The 22,604-nt window shown below is 34.7% G+C and overlaps 3 protein-coding genes across 7 annotated transcripts; 2 read left to right on the forward strand and 1 right to left on the reverse strand.

Moving 5' to 3' along the window:
* Positions 1-706: 706 nt before the first annotated feature.
* On the forward strand, positions 707-5,022 carry LOC118032982 (phosphoinositide phospholipase C 4). Of its 2 annotated transcripts, none has more exons than XM_073408730.1 (9): positions 707-1,292; positions 1,595-1,791; positions 2,350-2,485; positions 2,585-2,827; positions 2,936-3,144; positions 3,284-3,401; positions 4,123-4,275; positions 4,349-4,435; positions 4,549-4,717. In XM_073408730.1, exons 1-9 carry the CDS (start codon positions 975-977, stop codon positions 4,570-4,572), a joined length of 1,485 nt encoding a protein of 494 aa, XP_073264831.1. In that variant the 5' UTR covers positions 707-974; the 3' UTR covers positions 4,573-4,717. The 2 variants fall into 2 exon arrangements, with proteins under 2 accessions (XP_073264831.1, XP_034893688.1); XM_035037797.2 differs by having other exon boundaries at positions 710-1,292; positions 4,536-5,022.
* Positions 5,023-10,154: 5,132 nt separating this feature from the next.
* On the forward strand, positions 10,155-14,291 carry LOC118032981 (phosphoinositide phospholipase C 2). Of its 4 annotated transcripts, none has more exons than XM_035037796.2 (9): positions 10,161-10,724; positions 10,917-11,113; positions 11,759-11,894; positions 11,980-12,174; positions 12,268-12,476; positions 12,822-12,939; positions 13,153-13,293; positions 13,389-13,475; positions 13,580-13,812. In XM_035037796.2, the coding sequence occupies exons 1-9, from the start codon at positions 10,416-10,418 to the stop codon at positions 13,586-13,588; spliced, it is 1,401 nt and encodes a 466-aa protein (XP_034893687.1). In that variant the 5' UTR covers positions 10,161-10,415; the 3' UTR covers positions 13,589-13,812. The 4 variants fall into 4 exon arrangements, with proteins under 4 accessions (XP_073266296.1, XP_034893687.1, XP_034893686.1 ...); XM_035037795.2 differs by lacking the exon at positions 13,580-13,812 and adding an exon at positions 13,821-14,291 and having other exon boundaries at positions 10,162-10,721; XM_035037794.2 differs by lacking the exon at positions 13,580-13,812 and adding an exon at positions 13,821-14,291 and having other exon boundaries at positions 10,164-10,724.
* Positions 14,292-16,893: 2,602 nt separating this feature from the next.
* LOC118032980 (putative serine/threonine-protein kinase-like protein CCR3) lies at positions 16,894-20,630 on the reverse strand. The gene has a single exon (XM_035037792.2). The coding sequence runs from the start codon at positions 20,170-20,172 to the stop codon at positions 17,761-17,763; it is 2,412 nt and encodes an 803-aa protein (XP_034893683.1). The 5' UTR covers positions 20,173-20,630; the 3' UTR covers positions 16,894-17,760.
* Between the last annotated feature and the right edge of the window lie 1,974 nt (positions 20,631-22,604).

Consider the following 22,604-nt stretch of genomic DNA (forward strand, 5'->3'; position numbering starts at 1 on the left):
TATTATAATTTATTTGTCAAATAAAATCAAATTAAGTTTAAACTATATTAGTTAGATTTAAAAGGGTCAATTTTTATTTAGTTTTTTTGTAATCTAACTTAGCCAATCTCTAAGGTGACCTATCAAGCTAGAGGACATTTTTTTTTATAAATGAAAGGTCTTTATCAAGCTAGAGTTTAAACTAGATATATATAATTTTAGATTTAAGGCCACTCAATCCTGATCCGTATATAATATGCAAGCTTTTCTTTGCTAAAGGTGTGAAAGATTTTCTTCTCTCTTCTTTTATATATATATAGTCCTTGGATTCATCAGCTCTTATCTCGATGTACACTATTTCTTGACTTCTCACCCGTCCTTCTTTGATTATTTTCTCGAGACCAAAAAAGAAAGGCACCACTTCACCTAACAAATGTTTTCAGCTTTGGGATTCCTTTTCAATTGTTATGATTTTTAGTACTTTTGATTTAACTGGAGTTCTTTATAATTGTTAATGGTATAGCTTATGAGATCCATCAAAAAAATATATATATATATATATATATATATTTGAATATTTATATTAAAAAAATAATACTATAGTTGTTAATTTTAGAAATTATGGGATTAGTTGAGGTATAAATTTATACCACTTATGCTGTTGTATATTATAATCTTAAAAGTCTTTTTAAATATAAGAAAAGTATTTAATAAAAATACTAAAAAAAAGGCGGGAAGGTAAAGCGTTGAGCAGAAGCCGAGAGATTAATGGAGAGGGAGAGAAGACGTCCTAATCTGTCCATAAATCAAGCTCAAAGTAACTTGTCCAAAAATAATATAAAAGAAAGACACCAAGAAGTCGCATAGTTTGAGAGTTCTTGAACTCCCAAATCTACAGAGACATAAGTTCTGTCTTGTCCTTGATCATATTTCTTGAATCTAAACAACAAAACACAACTCAACTCAACGCAAATCCTTTTTGGTGATCCGAGATCATGGCTGGGAGTTATAGAATGTGTATGTGTTTCACTAGGAAGTTCAAAGTCACAAAGGCTGGCCCGCCTCACGATGTCAACGAAGCTTTCTTCAAGTACACCGATGGCGGCACCCACATGTCGGCGGAGCAGCTGCGGCGGTTCTTGGTGGAAGTTCAGGGAGATGGTGGCGTGTCCACTGCTGACGCCGAGAAGATAGTGGACCAGGTTTTGCAAAAGATGCATCATATTGCGAAGTTTACTAGGCGTACCCTCACTCTTGATGATTTTCACCATTATTTGTTCTCTGCTGATCTCAACCCCCCTATAGGAGATCAGGTAATTGGGTTTTCTTTTCTGTCTTTCTTTTTTCCCCAATTTGTTTGTTTGTCTTATCAAATTTTGGAAGAAAGGAGTAATTCCAGCAATGCCCAGAAGCAAATCTCACCATCAGTGTAAAACCATAGTCTTTTTAGATTCAAGTCAGGCATTGCATTGCTTATCAAAGTAAATTTTATTTTTAAATGTATAAAGTGGCTTCAATGATTAAGAAACTATTTGAAAGAGTCAATTCTGCAAAGCTTTCATACTATTTGAAAGAGTCATTGGTGTTTTGATACTCATCTGTGCTCTCCTTTCAGGTTCATCAGGATATGACAAAACCATTGTCCCATTATTTCATATATACTGGCCACAATTCCTACCTAACAGGAAACCAACTCAGTAGTGATTGCAGTGATGTCCCAATCATAAAGGCATTAAAGAGAGGTGTAAGAGTGATAGAGCTTGACATATGGCCAAATTCCACTAAAGATAATGTTGATGTTCTACATGGAAGGTGTGTTAATTCGATCTTTCTTTTGCTGAGTTTTTTAGATTTAGCACTTAGGTTCAGTGCCTAATGCATTTTAGATGGATTCTTAAATTGCTAAATTCTGGAGTTGGCAATAAATTACGTGAGGCATCATATTGGTTAAAAAAAAGAACAGGGGCAAAAAAAAAGAGGCAAAACAAAATTATGGGTGAACACAGTTTTTCTTCTGATTGGATATGTCCTTAACTGCACCTTACAATACTATGCTTGGTTGAATTCAGCTCCAAGTTATGCTTTTAACAAAGATATTAGACTGATGTTATCGTGATATTGATCATTCCATTAGATGTTCTCTAGATATCTTATGATTAGTGAACAATATGGGTGGTTATAGTTGATTCTCTGATCTTGGAGATTCCTCAAATTTGTAGATGTTTAAAGCCCTTTTAAGATCAATATTCTTCCATTATTGGTCTTTTTTTTTTCTTCCAATAATGGTTGATGGAAACTTTGATGACTCCAGCTATCCTTCTCTTTCTTGGACTTTTGCTGATTCATAGATGCGTGTGCACTTAAATGCAGGACTCTGACTGCTCCGGTGGAACTCATTAGATGTTTAAAATCCATAAAAGAATATGCCTTCTCATCCTCCCCATATCCAGTCATAATAACTCTTGAAGATCACCTCACCCCAGATCTTCAAGTCAAAGTAGCTCAGGTGGTATTTCCTTTTCCTGTTGCGGTGGATTGATTTGAGCCTACATTTTTTTCCCTTGGAACTGTAAATGTATTGACTACAAAAGAATTGTGTGTTTAGATGATCACCGAAACATTTGGAGGCATGCTGTACTGTCCTGAATGTGAATGTTTAGAGGAGTTTCCTTCTCCAGAAGAGTTGAAGTATCGGATAATTATTTCAACAAAACCTCCCAAGGAGTATCTTAAAGCTGAAGGTGGCAAGGACAAGGGGAATAAGTCTCGAAAGGATAAGGACTCTGATGACGATACATGGGGGAAGGAGCCATTGGATCTTGTATCTGACCAAGAAGATGGTGATGTGGTATGTTGAGGAATGAAACTTTCTGCTTTCCACTCCCAACTACATGTTAAATGAATAGCTAGTTTCCGAGGTGATAATTTCTGTTCATGTTGCCTTGTTTACTTGCAGAGCGATACTGATACAAGTGAAGATAGTGACGGTGAGTCACAACAGCCAGGGGTATCAGCATACAAGCGTCTAATTGCCATTCATGCTGGGAAACCCAAGGGTGGATTAAAAGAGGCACTGAAGGTAGATCCCAATAAAGTTAGACGCCTTAGTTTGAGTGAGCAAGCTCTTGAAAAGGCTAGTGAAAATCATGGAACCGATGTTATTAGGTAATTGTTGATATCCAGCTTCTGGTGCAAGACATTTGATGTAGGAATATATATTCTGAGCTTGCTTGTGTTTTCCTATTATTCTAATTGGTTTACTATACCACCAACTAAGCCTGGGGCTTGCAATCTCTCTGCACAGGTTTACCCAGAAAAATGTCTTACGGGTGTATCCTAAAGGTACTCGTTTTAATTCTTCCAACTACAAGCCACTAATTGGTTGGACACATGGAGCTCAAATGGTTGCCTTCAATATGCAGGTATGATTCAGTGTTCTTTCTCCTGGTTGAGAAGCTGAAACATTATTTAGTGATATGTAGATCATGTTAATCTTCACTCATTGCCACCGTACTCCTCTAGATCCCTCTCTTGAAATGGTTATAAATGATTCAGCTGGATTATGGTTTTGTGACTTTCAGCATGAACCTGAAGTCTTTAATTGCATTTCAATAGCAATACTTCAGATTTTTTACTGTACTAAGGTCATTGACATTGAGTTATCAAGCATTCCATTGTGAGAGGGGGAAGACCCATTAATTATCTTGATCATTTAAGTTCGTTGGCATTGTTTCCTTTCTCAAGTTTGATTAAAAGTTAAAATGCTCTTTTTGGCTGTAAGAGTTGAGCCAATGCATCAACTAAAGCAAACAGAAAAAATAATTAAGTTGCTTGGGCAGAAGTACCAAATTTGTACTTGTTAATGACACTATGAATAGGATGCAATTGTCGTTCTTTTGTTATTCAGTTAGTTAATATTAAGCTAGTTGCAACCTAGTCTAATAGAAGAAGAGGCTGAAAATGGAAAAAGAAAAGGGACAAGTGGTTTAGAATTTGTAGTGTGTCCTTAGATGCGACTTTTTATTTAACTTTGACAGTGTTCTTTTCTTATTTTCCTACTATAATTGAATTTCAAGAACTATGAGCTATGGTTTTTCATGACTTTCTAGTTCCGAGGCTCAATATTGTCTCTCCCACATTCAGGGTTATGGTAGATATCTTTGGCTGATGAATGGGATGTTTAGGTCAAACGGGGGATGTGGTTTTGTGAAGAAACCGGATTTCTTGATGAAAGAGGGTCCGCATGGTGAAGTTTTTAATCCTAAAACGAAATTCCCAGTAAAGAAAAGTTTAAAGGTGAGTGCACCTACCACCTTCCTCTACTCTTTCTTTCCTGGAGGCTCTAAAAGCGTGCAATGTGATTTGACAGGTGAAAGTATACATGGGTGATGGATGGCACTTGGATTTCAAACAGACTCATTTTGACTCGTATTCCCCACCAGATTTCTATACCAGGGTAAGTTGGACATGCTTTTGTTCTGTAAAGCGGATTTTACCGGAGCAATGAAGTTCATTTCCCCATCAATGCATGAATTTACAGCTAAATTGTGTTTCAGGTCGGCATTGCAGGAGTGCCAGGCGATGCTATCATGAAGAAAACAAAAATAAAAGAGGACAACTGGACACCTGTTTGGGATGAGGAATTCATATTTCTGTTGACTGTTCCTGAACTAGCTTTACTACGAATTGAAGTTCATGAGTATGACATGTCTGAGAAGGATGATTTTGCTGGACAGACATGTTTGCCTGTCTCTGAACTGAGATCCGGAATCCGTGCAGTACCCCTTTTTGATCGCAAGGGAGAGAAATTAAATTCATCGAGGCTTCTCATGCGCTTTGAGTTTCTCCAAGATTGACCTCATCAAGTTTTCATTCCATGTATATATTTCAGTTGAGTTCTTTCATCCACGGTTTTGCATTCATGCTATTGCCATGTATGTGTTCTTCAAAACTGTTGTGAACTAATCATGATCTGTATTTTCTTCCTTTTAACGACTAAGATTTATGTACTTGTTTATCACAAGAGGTGGTTTTCCTCGGCAAGTAATTCTAAGGTCTTTTACACGCATACTGGGAAAAAAAAAAAAACTGTTTCCCGTTTTTTCCTTGGAATTTAGTTTTCTGGCAATTTTTATGCACATTCACATAAGACAACAGTAGCTACTCTCTGCGCATACAGTCTAAGCGCTTGGTAGAATGTTTTATGCTACGCAGAAGGCATGATGATTTCTGCAAGACATTCTGAATTTCGACACGATCCAAGTTCTTTGCTTGCTTGCATGAGCTTTTTGCTGGGGTTGTTTTTTTTTTTTTTTTTTTTTTTAAAGTATTTTTAAAAAAATTAAATTTTTTTTATTAATTTTAAATTAATATGTTTTTAGTGATTTTAAATTATTTTAATATTTTGATATTAAAAATAATTTTTAAAAATTAAAAAAATATTATTAATATATATTTTAATACAAAAAATTATTTAAAAAATAACAATAATTATATTTGAATAAAGGAATAGACCGCATGTATGAGCCTAGTCGACGGGGGGCTTAAAAGGAAACCAGGGATAGTTTCTCAGGCTTCAAAATTATCTGCATTTGATTGCACCAAGTGCTTGAGCTGTAACTTCAAGTAGTTACTGGCGTAGAAAGCTCTTAAAATATATCGATGGGAATAAAACAAGTGATTGCAAGTTTGGCAGCTAGAGGCTGTGCTCGGTTAATACCTTATGAAATAATGTGAGAATCATAGTTATTCTAGTTTTGTATTAATTTAGAAAAATTAAAAAAAAATATTAAAATTTTAATATCTAAAAACTAAGAACTATTCACGTAGATGTAGTAGGTTATATAAGTTATAAATAATAACACTTAAAAGATTATTTTAATTTTTTTTATTTTACATTAAAAAGATACTATATTTTTATTTTAAATGAAGTACTAAAACAATTTTTTTTTTATCTTACATTATAAAAAACATAATTTTTTTAATGAATATAGAATATATACACTACTGATTTTTAATGTTATATTAAAAAAATAAATTTTTTTTCTAATGTTTATACAAACGTGTATAGGATTAGACTTAGCAAGAAAAAAACCTCCCATTACCTCCTCTCCCACGTGCTTATCTTTTATCTTACCATATAGGTTTTTGAAAATTGATTTGTTTGTTTATTGAAAAAAAAGAAGCTGGGTTGCAGCGGTATGTCTAAGTCTTCACAAGCCAACTGCAACCTCGATTTCCTTCTTGCTTAAGACACCGTTTGTTATTGCGTTTTAAATAGTGTTTCATCAAATTTAATTTTTTTTTTTATTAAAATTGAGTGTGGTTTGTACTTTTTAGATCGTTTTGATGTGCTGATGTTAAAAATGATATTTAAAAAATAAAAAAAATCATTGACATGTATTTTGACACGAAAAGCTATTTAAAAAGCAACCACTACCACACTGCCAAACACGCTTTAAATGTAGTCAAAGTCTTGGATCTCAAGTCAATCTGTCATGTCGGGTTGGGTTCGAAACTATAGTGAGAAATATTAGTATTTATCTTTTGACTTATTGAGTATTAGAAAATCTCAAATTCATTCTGGCGAGGTGAGGGAAGTAAATTTGTCCAGGAGAAAATACAAAGCCATTATAAAAGCAGTCTCGCTCTTGATATTACAGATAACTTAAGTTAGAATAATATGATTGTAATCTAAAATGAAAAAACAAAAAAAAAAACGTAGTAGCAAATCAGTTCTAAAAGCTGAGTGACAACCTAAATTATAACTTAATAACTCAGTATTCCCTTCACTGATGAGGATATTAGAAAGTAGGATCATAAATTTCTCAAACGAAGTCTTGTGTTGTCAAGTCAGGGACAACATGAAGTCTAGAATGTCTCCAACACCTCGGATTTTCTGCTTCTTCATGAGGCAGGACATGCTTGTCTAATTTTGTTTTGGTACCGAGTATAACCTCCGATACATCTTGATTATCAGATCTCAAAATCAAGTCTAATGATTTCTCCTCTAGGTTTACCCGGCATAATTTGTTGAGGGTATACCCTAAAAGTACCTGGATGACTTCATCTAATTACGATCCTTTTGTTGGATGGATGCAAGGAGCTCAAATGGCTGCATTTAAAATGCAGGTTTGTCTCCTTCTTATGCTGACAGAATGAGTACTGATACTTTTATTCTCCATTTATGTCACCGATCGCTCTCTATAGGACATAAGACCGAACAAGACACCTCCGATGAACTACTTTACTCGACAGAACTTTATTTCCAAAGTTATTTTAAGTTGCAAAACTGTTGTTTTCAACAGTACAAATGTGCATCTAACAAAGCAGGTCTCAATCCAATTTCAGGATCTTGTGATGTGCTTAAGCATGCAAGAAAAGTAGTTTATGACTTTCCTGTTCTTGTGTTGGCTCAAAGCATTTTCTTCATCAAAAGAGAATAGGAATACAAGTCCATGACAAAAAAAAAGATAAAAAAAAAACAAACCTATCATTGTTGAGGTAAATCGAGTCCCATATCGAAATCGCTAGTGCTTTGACTGATCACTGGCGACAATTTGGAGATTTCTGAGTAAATTTCAAGAACGCTTAGAAATATATGGTCATTTTGCTTTAAGATCTAGCTCCTCTATGTAACAGGGTAGAGTTCAAGCTGCATAATAATATCGCCCAGCTTGCTTTAAAACAAGTTTTTCTGTAGTGTAGTATACGTGGAAGGAAAAGTCGTATCACTATAATTCAAGTCCAGGTAGCTTCTTCCAAGAAGAGAACAATGATTATCTAGCCACAACACTGATAAAAAAAAAAAAAAACCAGAAGTGTATGCGACTGCAGATCCAACAACACTATCATCAAACTGTCTTTAAGCTAAATTAGGTGTTCGAATTTCTTAGCAGCTCCAGTTATGTTGCATGGTTTTTTCTGATAACATTCCATTTTCATGCTTGACCAACTGACTTAAGCAGGAAGAGAATTTCGAACTGTTTGAGCTCCATTTCAATTGCTTGTTGGGGCAGAATGTCAATTTTCTGTGTTGAGGCCTTGTGGGTTTCCTTGACCCTTTCCTCTTTATATCCTTGTCAGGGCAATGACAAGCACATTTGGATTATGCAGGGAATGTTTAGAGCCAACGGTGGCTGTGGCTTTGTGAAAAAACCTGGTTTTTCATCGAGTGGTCAATTTTTATATCACGAGGTCAATTTTTTCCCCTGAAAATAGACCTTGCATTGCGATCTAGTCTCGCTAGACTCAACCTTTCTCTCATCGATTCACTCATGTTTGCCTAGCAACTAAGTGTTTCCTTTACCAAAGGATTTCCCACACTCTCTCTCATTACATAGGCAATCGGAATACACAAGTGACGATGCATAGAACCAAACACACAAGTTATTATAGGAAAACACTCCCAACCTTTATTAATCTCGTCAACAAAGGGTATATACAAGTCCGTTAGTGTGTGTGATATGCACAAGTGTTCTGCTCATGAGAGTTTTTACATGAGAGTTTCATAAGCAAGCCATGACGAGAAATATCATAAGGTAAAACTTGTTAGAAAATCAAAATACAATGAGCATGCTGTTCCAAACTGTAGAATGATCAGTCACCACATGATGATGACTTTCCCAACCAGCTAAGGTTTAGAACTACGATGTGCACAAAAACTAATACTATCTTGTTAGCATGAGTATTTTGACTAATATACCTCAATGTCATAATAAAACAAAATAGAATCATTTTTTAAATGCTTAACTCATATGATTAATCCAATAAGAAACTATCAATTCAAATGTACATAGTATCTTATATCAAGAAATCAATTTCAATAAGTGTTCATGCTTTATCATAAGTAAGAGATAATGAATAAAATATAATTTACCAAGAAGCATGATCCATTTCATATTAAAAATTCAAATATCTATACAGGACAACCAATCACCAAAATTGATAAACTAGTTGACCGTTTGATTGAAATTCCAGATTCTCGATTCACTAGTCTCCTCTAAAATGGTAGATCTTAACTTTTCTAACCTAAACCTCATAAAACCATAACAATTTAATTGACTTATCACAATTTAATCAATTTATTAACTACACTCAGAACATAAGCTTCAAAACCATAAAAACCATACCAATTTTAAAATCAAAGCTAATTACAACAATTATACTTAACCAAAGTGTAATGCTCACCTTAAAGGCTTATCTCTTCTAATTTCCTTCTCTTCCTTTATCTTTCCCTCTCCTTTCTTCTGCTTCTTTTCCTCTCCCAGTTTTCTCTCTAGATTTTTTATCCCTTCTTTTCTTTTCTTTTCTTTTTATCTTTTTTCTATTTATATTTATTAACTCTTTGTGCAATTACCTGAATACATCCTCATTCATTTATACCTAATATTTACTCCTCCAAGATGATTGTTTCCTTTTCCTACTAAAATCTCTTTTTTCATTTCAAAATATTAAAACATCATATTTGAGAACTGGGATTCGAGATGTTCCATTTGTATGATCGTAGAGGAGAGAAATATAAGAATACAAGGATTCTTATGAAATGTAACCTTTTAGACTCCAAATAATGTTTTGAGTGACAAAAATCATGAGATTGTTTATCTTTATGATTTTTGGATAATTATCAAGAGTATATTGAAAAGACTGAAAAGCTAATAACCAAAGTAAAATACAAAGACATGACAAAGAAAGAAAAAAGAAAAACATGCATGGCTCTCATATTTGGTTAAGGAATTGACCGGGAAAAGGGCATGGATCATTAGGTCATCCCATAAGTTACCAAGTCAAGTTAATTTTGATCAATTATTTTTGTTAAGACAATGTTGTTTTGTTCTTAAAAAAGTTTCATGTTGACCCTATTGAATTTAAATCAAATTTGATTAGATTAACTAAATCATTAAAAATCTAAGGGGTAAATGTCTCCCGTGGATTAGAATGCTAAAAGTAGGGGGAGGGGATGTATAAACGAGGCATCAAAATTGCTGAAGAGTGACATTCACAACTTGAGTGCCAAGCAGTTTGCGCGTGCAAGTGGACAAAATTCTCATCCCAAATATGTAGACTTCCACGAAAGAAGAATGGGTGGTAGGTATCCAATTCTCTGCCCCACGACTCCTTTCTTTTGTCGATTATTTCTTGCTTTACAGCTCAAACCGATGACAAGCAATCTCTTTCCTTTATTTCAAGAAAATTCTCGCTGGTCTTAGAAAAGCTACGACAATGTGCTTCACACCGCAAGTTTTTACCGGAAACAAAAATACAAACACTACCCGGAGACAGATTCTCACTTAGCTGAGACGCTACTCTTGAGAATGTGCTGCTGCCATGTGAAGACATTCTCCTCTTTCTCCAAATTAGCTTTTTAATCAGAAAATATACATTCACTCATAAACAACAACAGCAACTCAAGGATTTCATCTCTTTCTCTGTAACAAATGTCTAGGCAGTCTTTCAAAGTCTGCTTCTGTTTCAGGAGAATATTCAAGCTCAGGGTGCTTGAGCCTCCTGAAGACGTCAAGATCCTTTTTGACCAATACTCGCAGAATGGAACCATGTCTCTTGATAATCTACGCGGTTTCTTGGTTGAGTTTCAAGGAGAGTACAATGCCACCAGAGATGATGCTCAGGCTATCTTCAATAGTCTGAAGCATCTCAACATCTTCTCAAGAAGGGGCCTCCATCTTGAAGCCTTCTTCCGATATCTTCTTGGAGACCTTAACGGACCTCTCTCTCCATCTAGGGTGGTAATCTTGTTTTCTTTTTTCTGACAGTCAACTAAATCTTATATTTGTTCACCAGCCTTTTTTCCTTTTCAGCTTCAGAATCATACTAAACATCTTCTACATGACCATCTGTGATATCTCAAAATCATTTAATCCTGATAATCAAATGAAAAGTCTTGACTGTAATAGCTTGAGAAATGTATTTGAATCCAGGTGCATCATGACATGACTCAACCACTGGCTCATTATTTCCTGTACACCGGCCATAACTCCTACTTGACTGGAAATCAACTAAGCAGCGATAGCAGTGTTGAACCTATTATAAAGGCTTTGAGGAGAGGTGTAAGGGTAATTGAACTAGATTTGTGGCCAGGTTCCAAGAAAGACGAGGTGGAGGTTCGCCATGGAGGGTAAGGGGTTTATTTTCAATTATTTCAAATTCTGACGTTGTGCTGTAATGTTGCTTATGCTCGCCTAATTTATGATGTTCATTGAAATTGTAAATGGAGAAATATTAGATATTTCTTGTAGTCTAGCTTGTGTTGTGCATGTGAATTAAACACTATTCATTTTTGGAATCATAAATTGTGCATGTGAATCGTAAACTGCTTTCCTTCTTTCTGTATTTTATCCACTAGCTGGGGGTTTACATTTTTGTGCTGGGCTTTGGTTTCTCATGATGAAATCAGTAACATTTCATCCATTTTAAAATAAAACAATATGGGCTTTATATCAGAAACAACTCCAGATTGAATCATATTCTTTATTGTTGCTTTTGCAACCTAAAACCTTGGGCATTGGATCATTCTTGCTTCATTTTCTCTTCACAGATATCCTACTCCACCGAGTATTTTTTTTTCATTAAAAATAGAGATGCTGGTGTTGGTTTTTACTAAGCAACAAAGTAGACGCAGATTTTGGTCCCCTAACTTTCGTTGAATGTTGGTTAAGATCCTATATTCCTATAGTCTATTTCTGCTCCAAGAGTTTCATAGCCTGACAACATAAATAATTCCTCAAACAACCGAATTTCTTTTTGTTTTTTCGGTCTGTAGGACACTCACTAATCCAGTGGACCTCCTCAATTGCTTGAATGCCATCAAGGACAATGCTTTTCAGGCATCTGAATATCCAGTTGTGATAACCTTTGAAGACCACCTACCTGCAAATCTTCAGGAACAGGTTGCAGAGGTGAGAGTGAACTTATGTCCTGGATTTTTATGATGAACATGGTTTTGATTGTACTCTTGTGTGACCAAAATCTGTTTATCTGTAGATGGTCACTAAAACATTTGAAGACATGCTGTACCGTCCCGAGACAGATCAATTACGGGAATTTCCATCACCAGAGTCATTGAAGAAAAAGGTTATGATTTCAACTAAACCACCAAAAGAGTCAAAAATATCATCAAAGAAAGAACAATGGAATGGTGAGACAGCTTCCAAAAGTGATACCGAAACTTGTGATGAGGTGAATCCGGAATTTACTCATTCTGGTCTAATTTTCAATGCTTCAAGAATTAACCTTTTTTTAATTTACGTATTCATGTATTTCACTGAGCAGGATGAGGTAGACGAGGGAGAAAGTCTTCAAGAAGAAGATGAGGAGATGACAGTTTCTGAATACAGGCATTTAATTTCCATTAACGCAGGGAAGCCGAAAGGTGCATTACAAAACTGGCTGAGCATAGATGAGAAAAAAGTAAGACGTCTAAGCCTGAGTGAACAAGAACTTGAAAATGCTACGAGAAGACATGGAGCTGACATTGTCAGGTAAATAATATCATATTCAAAATAAATTTATAAAAGCAAGTCTTTTAAATGCGTTATGGTCTGCAAATGCTCATACGGGGCCCCAAGAAGAAAATCATTGGCTTTGGCGACCATTTTGGTTCATCAACAAGGGTTTTATGCTTCCTTTATACACGAAGCTATGTTGTCAAGTCAGGGACAACATTGTAGTCCAGAATGTCTTAACACCTCGGATCTTCCTCTCATTCATGAGACAGGACACGCCTGTCTAAATTAGTTTTGGTGCTTGTAACAACCTCCGATGTCTTTACTTCCCCATCATAACTATCAGGTCTAATTATCAAGTCCAATGATTTCTTCATCTAGGTTCACACAGCGTAATTTGTTGAGAGTGTACCCCAAAGGTACACGCATTACTTCTTCCAATTACAATCCTTTTGTTGGGTGGGCGCATGGAGCTCAAATGGTTGCATTTAATATGCAGGTAAGTCTCCTTCAGAAGTCTGAATGAGTACTAAATTAGTGCTTGACAGTTATCTAAAGATTGTTCATGTTCATATATTCTGATGCAACATGGCTGTAGACTTATACCTCAGAGAAACAATTACATATGCCTTCTGCTCTTCTTTTTTTTCTCCAGTAATTTTCTTTCACTGTATTGTGGATTTCCTGACTACTTCTCTTGTTTCCCTGACAGGGCTATGGGAAGCACCTGTGGGTTATGCAAGGGATGTTTAAAGCCAATGGAGGCTGTGGTTATGTAAAAAAACCTGATTTTTTATTGAGTAACGAGGTTTTCGATCCTAGTGTGCGATTACCGGTTAAGAAAATTCTGAAGGTAGGCGGACATAGGTGGGAGCTGTAAATGTTCTAAATTTCCACTTTTCATCTCTTTGATATTGAACAATCTGGATTTTACCTTTTTCTTTACAGGTGACAATTTACATGGGGGAAGGTTGGGATTTGGATTTTCGGCGCACGCATTTTGATATGTATTCTCCACCAGACTTCTTTGTAAAAGTAAGGCGACTTATGGCTCTCTGTTTATTGCAGATTTAATCAACAAGCAAGTAAAAATACATTCTTTATTGTGAAGAAAAAATAATCAAAACGTGTGTTTGCAGGAATTTTAAGTCGCAAGTTTTCTGGCTGTTTTACTGACAGCATAGTAAACTTGCGCTAACCTTGGAGACGCCAAATAAGTTCTTTCAACTTTCAAGTGTTTTCTACTAATCTTAATTTGCACAACAGTCACACTGCTCCTTGCCCTGATTCTGCTCTATATTTCTCTCCGAAATGAGTCTACCTTCATGAATCTGAACATGGACTAAAATGTTTTGTGGGGACTGATTAATTGATTTGCAGGTTGGAATTGCGGGAGTCCCTGCGGATAAAGCTATGCATAAAACAAAAGCAATTGAAGATGACTGGCTACCAGTGTGGAATGAGAAATTTGAGTTCAAACTTACTGTTCCTGAATTGGCCGTGCTTAGAATTACAGTCCTCGAGTACGACACTTCTGGACAGCATGACTTCGGAGGCCAAACATGTTTACCTATATCAGAGCTGAGAACCGGGATTCGAGCAATCCCATTACATGATCGTAGAGGAGATAAGTACAAGAACACAAAACTTCTCGTGCAATTTGAACTTAATTGATCACATATACAGGATGCACCAGTACACCAATCAGATTTTACAATGCTGTTGACATGTATTGTTTACCTATCATTTTATTGCAGATTCTACTCCTATTATGTATTGCGAAGTTTTTACTGGAAAACATTGCAAAATCTGATATTAAGAAAACACATCTGATTTTATGTGAAAGCAAAATCATGAATGTCGGCATGTTTTTGGGTTGGAGGAGATTGGTAAACTGCAGTATAGATTTATATAAACAGTCTGAAGATCAAAATCTTGAGCTCATAAGCCTAAGCTGGTGTACATATTCTGTTGTAACCGTGTCGGATTACAGATATTGTTAATAGGGTAAACAAAACCAAAAGCAAAAAGAATTTCCTACTACATGATTCTGTTGCGCATAAATGAGTCTGAACAATTCACACCACAGCTATCAGTCACCTGATGCATAGTTTTGAGAAATTAAAGCTGCCATATTCTTAAAGGAAATTGAAGATATCTGTGCTGAGTTCATACAGATAATATTCTGATATTCGCATTCTGAATTTTCTAAAGATTCAAAGAAAATTGGAAGCACATTTGGATTGGTCACGGAAACTACATAATTAGCTTAAAATCTCTGTTGGAGACACACCTTCTGACTACTGAGCACCTAACGCAGATTCATGACACGATTTATCAACAAATCATAATAGATTATTACTTGTTTATGCTAAATTCAATCCACAGATATATGTGATTAAACGGCTCATCCTACATTAAAAACCCAACTGTTGATTGAATCAATCTAAAGAATTTTATATTTTGTTGACTTCTATTTAAATATTTATCCTGAAGCAAACCAAACCACATGCTTTACTCTGAAAGCAAGGAATAATGCTGAAATCCCACTTTCACCAGATCATTTAGACTTTCATATTGCTTTCAAAAATCGATCAGCCTGTGATATATCATATGATATGGACACAGGGAAAAGGATCCTGTGAAACTCGTATTCTTGGCCCATCAAACTGAAGCCGAAACTTAAACTCAAACCCAACTCAAACTAACCTAGGTATTTAAAGAGAAGGTTACCAAAGAAATTGTTTTTCCTCTTCTCCTCTTTCTCTTCCGTACCATAACTTTCTCCTTGGTTTTAAACTTAAGTTTTGATTCAAGAAATGTTGAAGAAACAAGTAAGTATCTCCCTCTATTGTTATTTTCAATTAAAACATTGATTGTGGAAGGATTACAAAAGAGTTTAGGGTTTTTATTTTGATTTGATGATAGAATGATTTAAGAGATTTAATTGATGTTTTAGAGTATTAGTTGGCCTTAAATGAAATGATTCGATGTTTGGAATTATGAGTTAATAAAAAATAGATTGTGTTGTTGTAAAATTTGCAGATTCTAAAACTGACAAATAAAAATTTTAGAATCTCGATCAACCGATCAACCAGTTGGTTGAACCAGCCAACCAACTGACAAGTTGCTGCTAGTTGATTTATTGTTCTAAACCAACTGACCGATTGGTTTGTGTTGCCGGTTGGTCTACACAAGCCAACTAGTTGGCCTGTGATAGTAGTCGATTGGTTGACTTAGTAATAGAGTTTTATCGGGTCTGTTAAGTTCAATCAATTAAGGTTATGGTCGGGATTGATCGAGTGAAATAGTTTGCTTTATATTTAAATTTTGGTCTCTAAACTTAGAGTTTTTAATCTTTTATGATACTTTACTTCAGTTGTTTTTTAGTATTTTTCATATTCGTTATAGGTTATGCTGATGTTCCTTCTAACAATCGTTGATAGTCTCTGATTTGCTTTCATTTATCTTTTGCTTCTATTTTTTAGGTGAATGAGATAGTTTTTAATATGCATGTATATTGATTATACGATGAGTACAATTAATTAATTCTTGAATATTTATATATGTTGCTTTATTATCCGAGTACTTATCCATTTTTGAATTTACACTTGTATTTTGTTAAATTAAATTCTAGTTGATATAATATTCATTTGCTTTGATAATTATATGAACACGTAATATGTCTTGATATAAGACTTGTCAATAACTTTATACAAACGGAGCGTAGTTCATCCATGTTCACATAGTATTTTGTATACTTAACTGATAAGAGAGGCATCAACATATGACGATTAATCCTCCCATAGTGATCACTTTAGGGTGTCATCTGGTCACCTTTAGGTGTTATATGGTATTTGACATGTATTTCATTACTTTATATTAATATGCTTAACATTTATATTTACATCAAGATATATCAATTTGCAAACTATTAATATCTAAAATGTATGTTAAATGTTATTACTATTTTCTTAATATTATTTCATATTTTTAATTCTTGTTAGTAAGTAGACTTTGTTGAGTGTTTATGCTTTTTTAGTTTTAGTGATATGTATTGCTTGTTTAGCGATGCTTTCCTTTTAGTTTTTTATTCTATATTTTAGATATTCTATTATTATATTGTTTTAATTCAATTCGGATTTTGATAATATTATAAATATTATGAATTATTTGTTTTGCTTTAGAATTTTTGAAGTGTTATTTGATTTTATTAGTGTGAAGAATATAGTATTTTGAAGGACGTTGAAATGCTATGAAATCTTTATATAATTTGTTTTATGATATATATATATATATATATATATATATATATATATATATATATATATATATATATATATATATATATATATATTCTGATGCTTAAAATACATAGATGAGATGTCCTTAAGATACCACTCCAGCGTTGCCCTTAATAAACCCAAGATATATATGATTAAACAGCCCATCCTACATTAAAAACCCAACTGTTGATTGAATTAATATAAATAATTTTATAAGATATGGACACAGGGAAAAGGACGCCATTTTTATAAACTTCAGCACTTGATGCCCATTGTTGATTACATCCTAAACCACACAACAGGGGTAAGCCTCTCCTCTCTCAAGTTTTTACCTTGCTTATCCTAAAGAGGACTGGGATTCTATTTCTGGTCCCTTAGAATGCATTCAGTAATTTTATCGACTATAAATTAACAAGCTGGTAGCCTGGCAGACACCCAAAACTTGCATTTCTTGCTAAATGATTTCAGTTCTTGCCAGACTCTTTTTTCGGCAGAAATTTCTTTGGCTGTGATTGACCCCACGTATCTCTTCCATCTTTTAGGAATCCTCCATAAAAATGCGTGAAGACCAAGGGGAGATCTTGACCAGTTGTAATAATAGAGGTCACAGCAGAGGTTGATCAATTGAAAATCAGCCACTACTTGCTCCCATGTGATTCAGATCCCACTAGCTTGGTGGAATCATTTTGCTTGGAATCTCCACTGAAGCCCCCCCATGTCTCCCAGACCAACTAACTTTTGTTGAATGTTGACTAATTAAAGTCCTGATTGCTTTAAAGTGTAACGAGAAAAACCAAGTGAGGTGATAGCAGAAGAAACCTCAAGATTCAAGCCAGAAGAAAAGGAACAAAAAAACTACCAGGAAAGTGCCTTCCATGTTAGTGATGACTTACTTTAGTAGTTCTGTGTGCACTTGGAGAAAGAATAAAACTTTGGAGGGTATTATGTCAACCAGATAGGGAAGTGGAATACCAAAGTTTGAAAGGAACTCGACAAAAAATGCTTGGATTTTCTTTTGGCATGGATGCTTCAATTCAATCTGAAGGAATGGAGAATGCGGCCGTACAGCAACTAGTGCAGACCTCTTCACAGAGAGCCACTGCTCTTTCCAAATTAGCAACTATGTCAATAATATTAGGCCTCTGCTTTCCCTCCAAATTTACAGAATGCATTGCAGTATAGGCCATAAGCTCCACTGCTTCAGTCTCTTGCATCTCCGGTAGCCCCACCCTTTTATCCAGCACATTCTGCAGCATCCCTTTCGCTATCAATGGCGTTGCGTACTCTACAAGTCCCATTGGGACCACACCGTCTTCATCGTTCTTGAACACAGCCCTCTTTCCCGTCAGAAGTTCTAATAATACCACTCCTAAACCATAAACATCACTTTTTGCTGTTAACACATTCAATACATAATACTCAGGATCAATATATCCTACTGTCCCAGCTGCCCTGGTTGACATGAATTCTTGATCAGATTCTGGCTCCATTAGTGATAATCCAAAATCAGATACTTTAGCTGTCCAATTTGCATCGAGCAGAATGTTGGAGGACTTGATGTCTCTATGAATAATAGGTGGCACTGCATAGTTGTGCAGATACTCAATTCCTCTAGCCGCGTCTAATGCAATCTTGATCCTCATTTTCCAGGAATTCAAAATGCTGCTACTCTTTTCAGTATTTTCCTTGCTATGCAAATGATCATGGAGAGACCTGTTGCTCATGTACTCGTAGACCAAAAGCCTTTCATCATTTTCTTCACAGAAACCTATAAGCTCCAGTAGATGCTTATGGTGAAGCCGGGATAAAAGTGCTAGTTCGGAATCAAATGCAATTTCTTTCTCCTGGAGTTTCCTCGTCTTCATACCAGTTTCTCCTCTTTTAATGGCCACTTCACGACCATCAGGAAGTTTGCCTTTGTAAACAGTGCCAAAGCTCCCGGAACCAATCTTGTTTTCCGATGAGAAATTGTTGGTAGCAGCAAGAAGCTCTGATAGGGAAAAGCTCTCTGTCTTTTCTGTACGCCTGGAAGAGGACCCGTTTCTCTGCTGTCCTAACCTTCGTGAGCCATAACTCCTGATGGAAAATAATCTTAAAGGTGGGGCAGTAGAATCCCTGTTCACTGAAGCACCAATATTCAAATTTACATCAGTAGTTGACGGTTGCACAGTATTGCTATATCTTTTATGTAAAAATATGCTTAAGAAATAAACAATAGTGCCAATCCCTGCTAAAGCACCAACAGAACCGACGATCAGAAAAGGCAAAGAAATCTTGTTTCTTGACTTCACTTGAAGGACTGGTTGCGGTTCTTCGGATGGAGGTCGTGTTATCGGTGGCAATGGCAATGCAAGTGGCCGTTCAATCTGGCATGATTTGCAGATACTCCCAGAGCCACCGCATAAAGTCTCAGAATTCGGATACATACCACAAGTGCTGCATGAAGACTGAACACAGGAACCTGGAATTATTGTTCCTAATGGAAGATCATCTCCATGACTAAGACCATTAGACCATCCCATTCCCCAACAAATCATCGATAAATTCCTTGTTGTAAGCCCACATATGAAATTCAAACCAGCAACAATCAAATCTAGTGAATCATTCTCTGATATGTAACTATCCAGTTGAAATTTATTAGCTTCTCCCCAGCATTTTACCAGTCCATTTCTTTGCTCAATAGAACAAGTAAAATTTGCTCCTAGTGCAAGTGCTGAAAATTCAAAAGCTGAATTAAAAGGAGCATCCAATTGTCCTGAACCATTGCTCCCTTTACAGACCAAAACTCCACTCCTAGCCAATCCACAAGCATGAGACTCTCCAGCAACCAAGTTTAACATAGTCAAATTGCCAAACTGTCTCTCAATCTCAGTTCCCACATCACTATTACCCCAACAGTGAACTCTACTATTATTCATCAAAATCCCACAGGTAAAACCACTACCAGATGTGATTGTACTAAATTTTAAAGCCACCCCAGGTGATGGAAAAGAAGACTTACCTCTCCCAACTCCTCTCCAGCACTTAACCATGCCAGAGTTGACCTCTCTAGCACAAACCTGGACATCTCCAACTGTTAGATCAGTCAATCTGACAGTGTTGCTGTAGTATATGCGCTTTGGTTGCAAGCTTGAAAAATGAGATATAGCGGCAGTCTCCCAACATAGAACTGCCAGGCCTCCAGACCTGAGGCCACACAAGAAGTTCAGGCCTCCAGAAATAGCTTCAAAAGAAATATTCGGTTGCAAGGAAATGGCCTGACCATTTTGGTAGCACTGAACTCGTTGGGTTGGTTCCCCGGCGACGATACCACAGGCAGTAGGAGTACTATACGTGATGGCAATGGTGGAGGCAGTGCCAAGACTTTTGACCACAGCAACATGGAGCAATGAGGGGGTGATAGCCACGAAAAGGATTGTGGAGAGATAGGAAAGCTTGACTGTCATTTGAAAGCTGGAGGTTGAATAAGAGTAGAGGCCCCTGGTTTTTCCTCTTCATTGGGAGAGAGAGCCACAGAAAAAGAAAGAAAGCTGAGAGCACGATATGGGAATAATACAAGAGTGGCATGTGGTCCCTTAAAATTGGTATACTTGATGGTATTGTTGGAAGGTATTCTAATGGTCGTCTCTCAAAAAGCTTTACACGTTCTCTTCTTATATGCATAGAAGGGTGGTGGCCGGCTGGCTAACCAGCCTGTATGTCTTCCTCCTCTCAGTATACATAATACCGAACCAAGATGAAAATGAACTCCTGGCATAAATCTTGAAAAAGCTAAAAGCAGGACCAGTTTGAACCAGAAATCTCTTAAAATAGCCATCATTTACTTGGGTTTGAAAGGCAACATGAATGCCAAATGTGTCGAACAATTCTTCCATGTACAGTATTCAGTTTCTTGAAACAATTGTGTACTTCCTTGCTCATTGCAGATTTTAGCTGATACTGGCTCGCGTGTGCATGAACTAGCCAGGTCAAGTGTCTGTTAGGTCACCGGATTTCTAAGCCTTTTATCTTTAGAATTTGCTGTGAGCTTGGCAGGATTCTTGTAAGTGTTTCTTGAAACAATTGAGTTCTTTGTTACAATGACCACGACATTGTTAAGAGGAAAGCAGTTTTAATTTTTGGATGATTTGGTTTTTTTTTTTTTTTTTTCTAAAAAAAAGAGACAGCCTCTTGACATTCAATCTCGGCTTTTACATAGCGGCAAACTTTTTCAAAGTTACTACACAAAATTTATCAAAATCTGAGTACTTTAGTAAATTAAAATAATTTTATGAAATAAACCTTACTCGGGACATAGTCCAATTAGAAGGATCAATAAAAAATATTATTTTAATTAAAAAAAGGTTTTTTTAAAAAAGTTAGTGGCGTGATTGTTAAGAATAGATTTGAATGAGAACATATTATCAAATAAAATAATAAATTATTTTAATATATTTTTAAATAAAAAATAATTATTATCACCATAATAAAAAATATATATAATATTATATATATATATATATATATATATATATATGCACATACACTATTGGAATCATGATATTTTTTCTTATGCATGTCATAAACGTATTTAAATTTGAAGTTAAAATTAATGAAGGCAGCGTAGATGTTCCTCATTTGTCTATTTAATTTTTTTTGTAAATAACATTTGAAAATATAGTTTTACCCGTGTTTTTAAAATATTAATTTTTTTTTATATTTTGGATCGTTTTGTTGCGATGATCATAAAAATAATTTTTAAAAAAATAAAAATAAAAAACATTATTTTAATATATTTTAACATAAAAAATATTTTAAAAAATAATTACAACTACATTTCTAAATATATCACTATTAAAAAATCAATCATGATGGACAATCTCTATCTATATGTTCGTTAATAAATTAATATCTAAATTTCAAAATCTTACCAATTGGCTCAATTGATCTTTAGTTAACTACAATCAGATACTACGAGATTTAATTAAATCACTTAATAATACAATAGGTAAGTTAATGGATCGGAGAAAATAATAATTAAACTATAGGTTTAACATATTTTATTTTAAGTGTTTTGATTGAAAGTAATGAAAAGATAATAAAAGTATGGATATCGGGGGTGTTTAATAGTGTGATAACAGTTACTTTTTAAAATGTTTTTTACTCGGAAATGTATCAAAATAATATTTTTTTTACATTTTAAAAAATTATTTTTGACAAAATCACACCAAATCAATCCAAAAATATCATAAAAAATTATAAATTTTTTAGAGATACTATTTGGAATGTAATTTTTAACAACCTCCTAGAATGAAATAATGAAAAGGTTAAAATATTTTCATTGTATAAGGAAGAGAGATGAGAGTTTTTTCAGGTAAAACAAACAGACTTTAAGACATGAAAATTACTCTTTTTAAGGTATTTATAATATGCTTATAGAGAATCTTACACACTTCTTTACTTTATAAAGCAAGACTAAATTTGGATTTAGAAGTGTTTCATAATGTGGTAACGATTACTTTTTAAAGTTTTTTTTTTTTAGAATACATTAAAATAATATATTTTTTTATTTTTTAAATATTATTTTTAATATCAGTATATTAAAATGATTCAAAAACATAAAAAACTAATATTAAACAAAATAAAATTCAAATTTTTTAAAAAATATCATTTCAAGTGCATTCCCAAAAAGCATCTTATTAGCATTGTAACTTATTGAAGACACTTCATATATGATATTTTATAAGAAGTTATTCTATTATTATACTTTCATATAAGGATCTGAAAATCACCTCTTCGAAAAGAATTTATGCTAGTGCTATATTAAATGAATGTTTAAAATTTTGATAGCTTTTTCTAGTATGTTTTACTTTTAAAAAATATCAAGTTATTTTTTTAG

This window comes from Populus alba, chromosome 1 (genome assembly GCF_005239225.2).
Source record: "Populus alba chromosome 1, ASM523922v2, whole genome shotgun sequence".
Classification (NCBI taxonomy): domain Eukaryota; kingdom Viridiplantae; phylum Streptophyta; class Magnoliopsida; order Malpighiales; family Salicaceae; genus Populus; species Populus alba.

Coding starts and splice junctions, on each gene's coding strand:
- LOC118032982 (XM_035037797.2), top strand. CDS start 975: ATGGCTGGGAGTTATAGAATGTGTATGTGTTTCACTAGGAAGTTCAAA. Junction 3,145..3,283: donor CATGGAACCGATGTTATTAG/GTAATTGTTGAT, acceptor CTCTCTGCACAG/GTTTACCCAGAAAAATGTCT. Junction 3,402..4,122: donor TGGTTGCCTTCAATATGCAG/GTATGATTCAGT, acceptor TCCCACATTCAG/GGTTATGGTAGATATCTTTG.
- LOC118032981 (XM_073410195.1), top strand. CDS start 10,416: ATGTCTAGGCAGTCTTTCAAAGTCTGCTTCTGTTTCAGGAGAATATTC. Junction 11,895..11,979: donor TTCAGGAACAGGTTGCAGAG/GTGAGAGTGAAC, acceptor GTTTATCTGTAG/ATGGTCACTAAAACATTTGA. Junction 13,294..13,388: donor CGGTTAAGAAAATTCTGAAG/GTAGGCGGACAT, acceptor TTTTCTTTACAG/GTGACAATTTACATGGGGGA.
- LOC118032980 (XM_035037792.2), bottom strand. CDS start 20,172: ATGACAGTCAAGCTTTCCTATCTCTCCACAATCCTTTTCGTGGCTATC.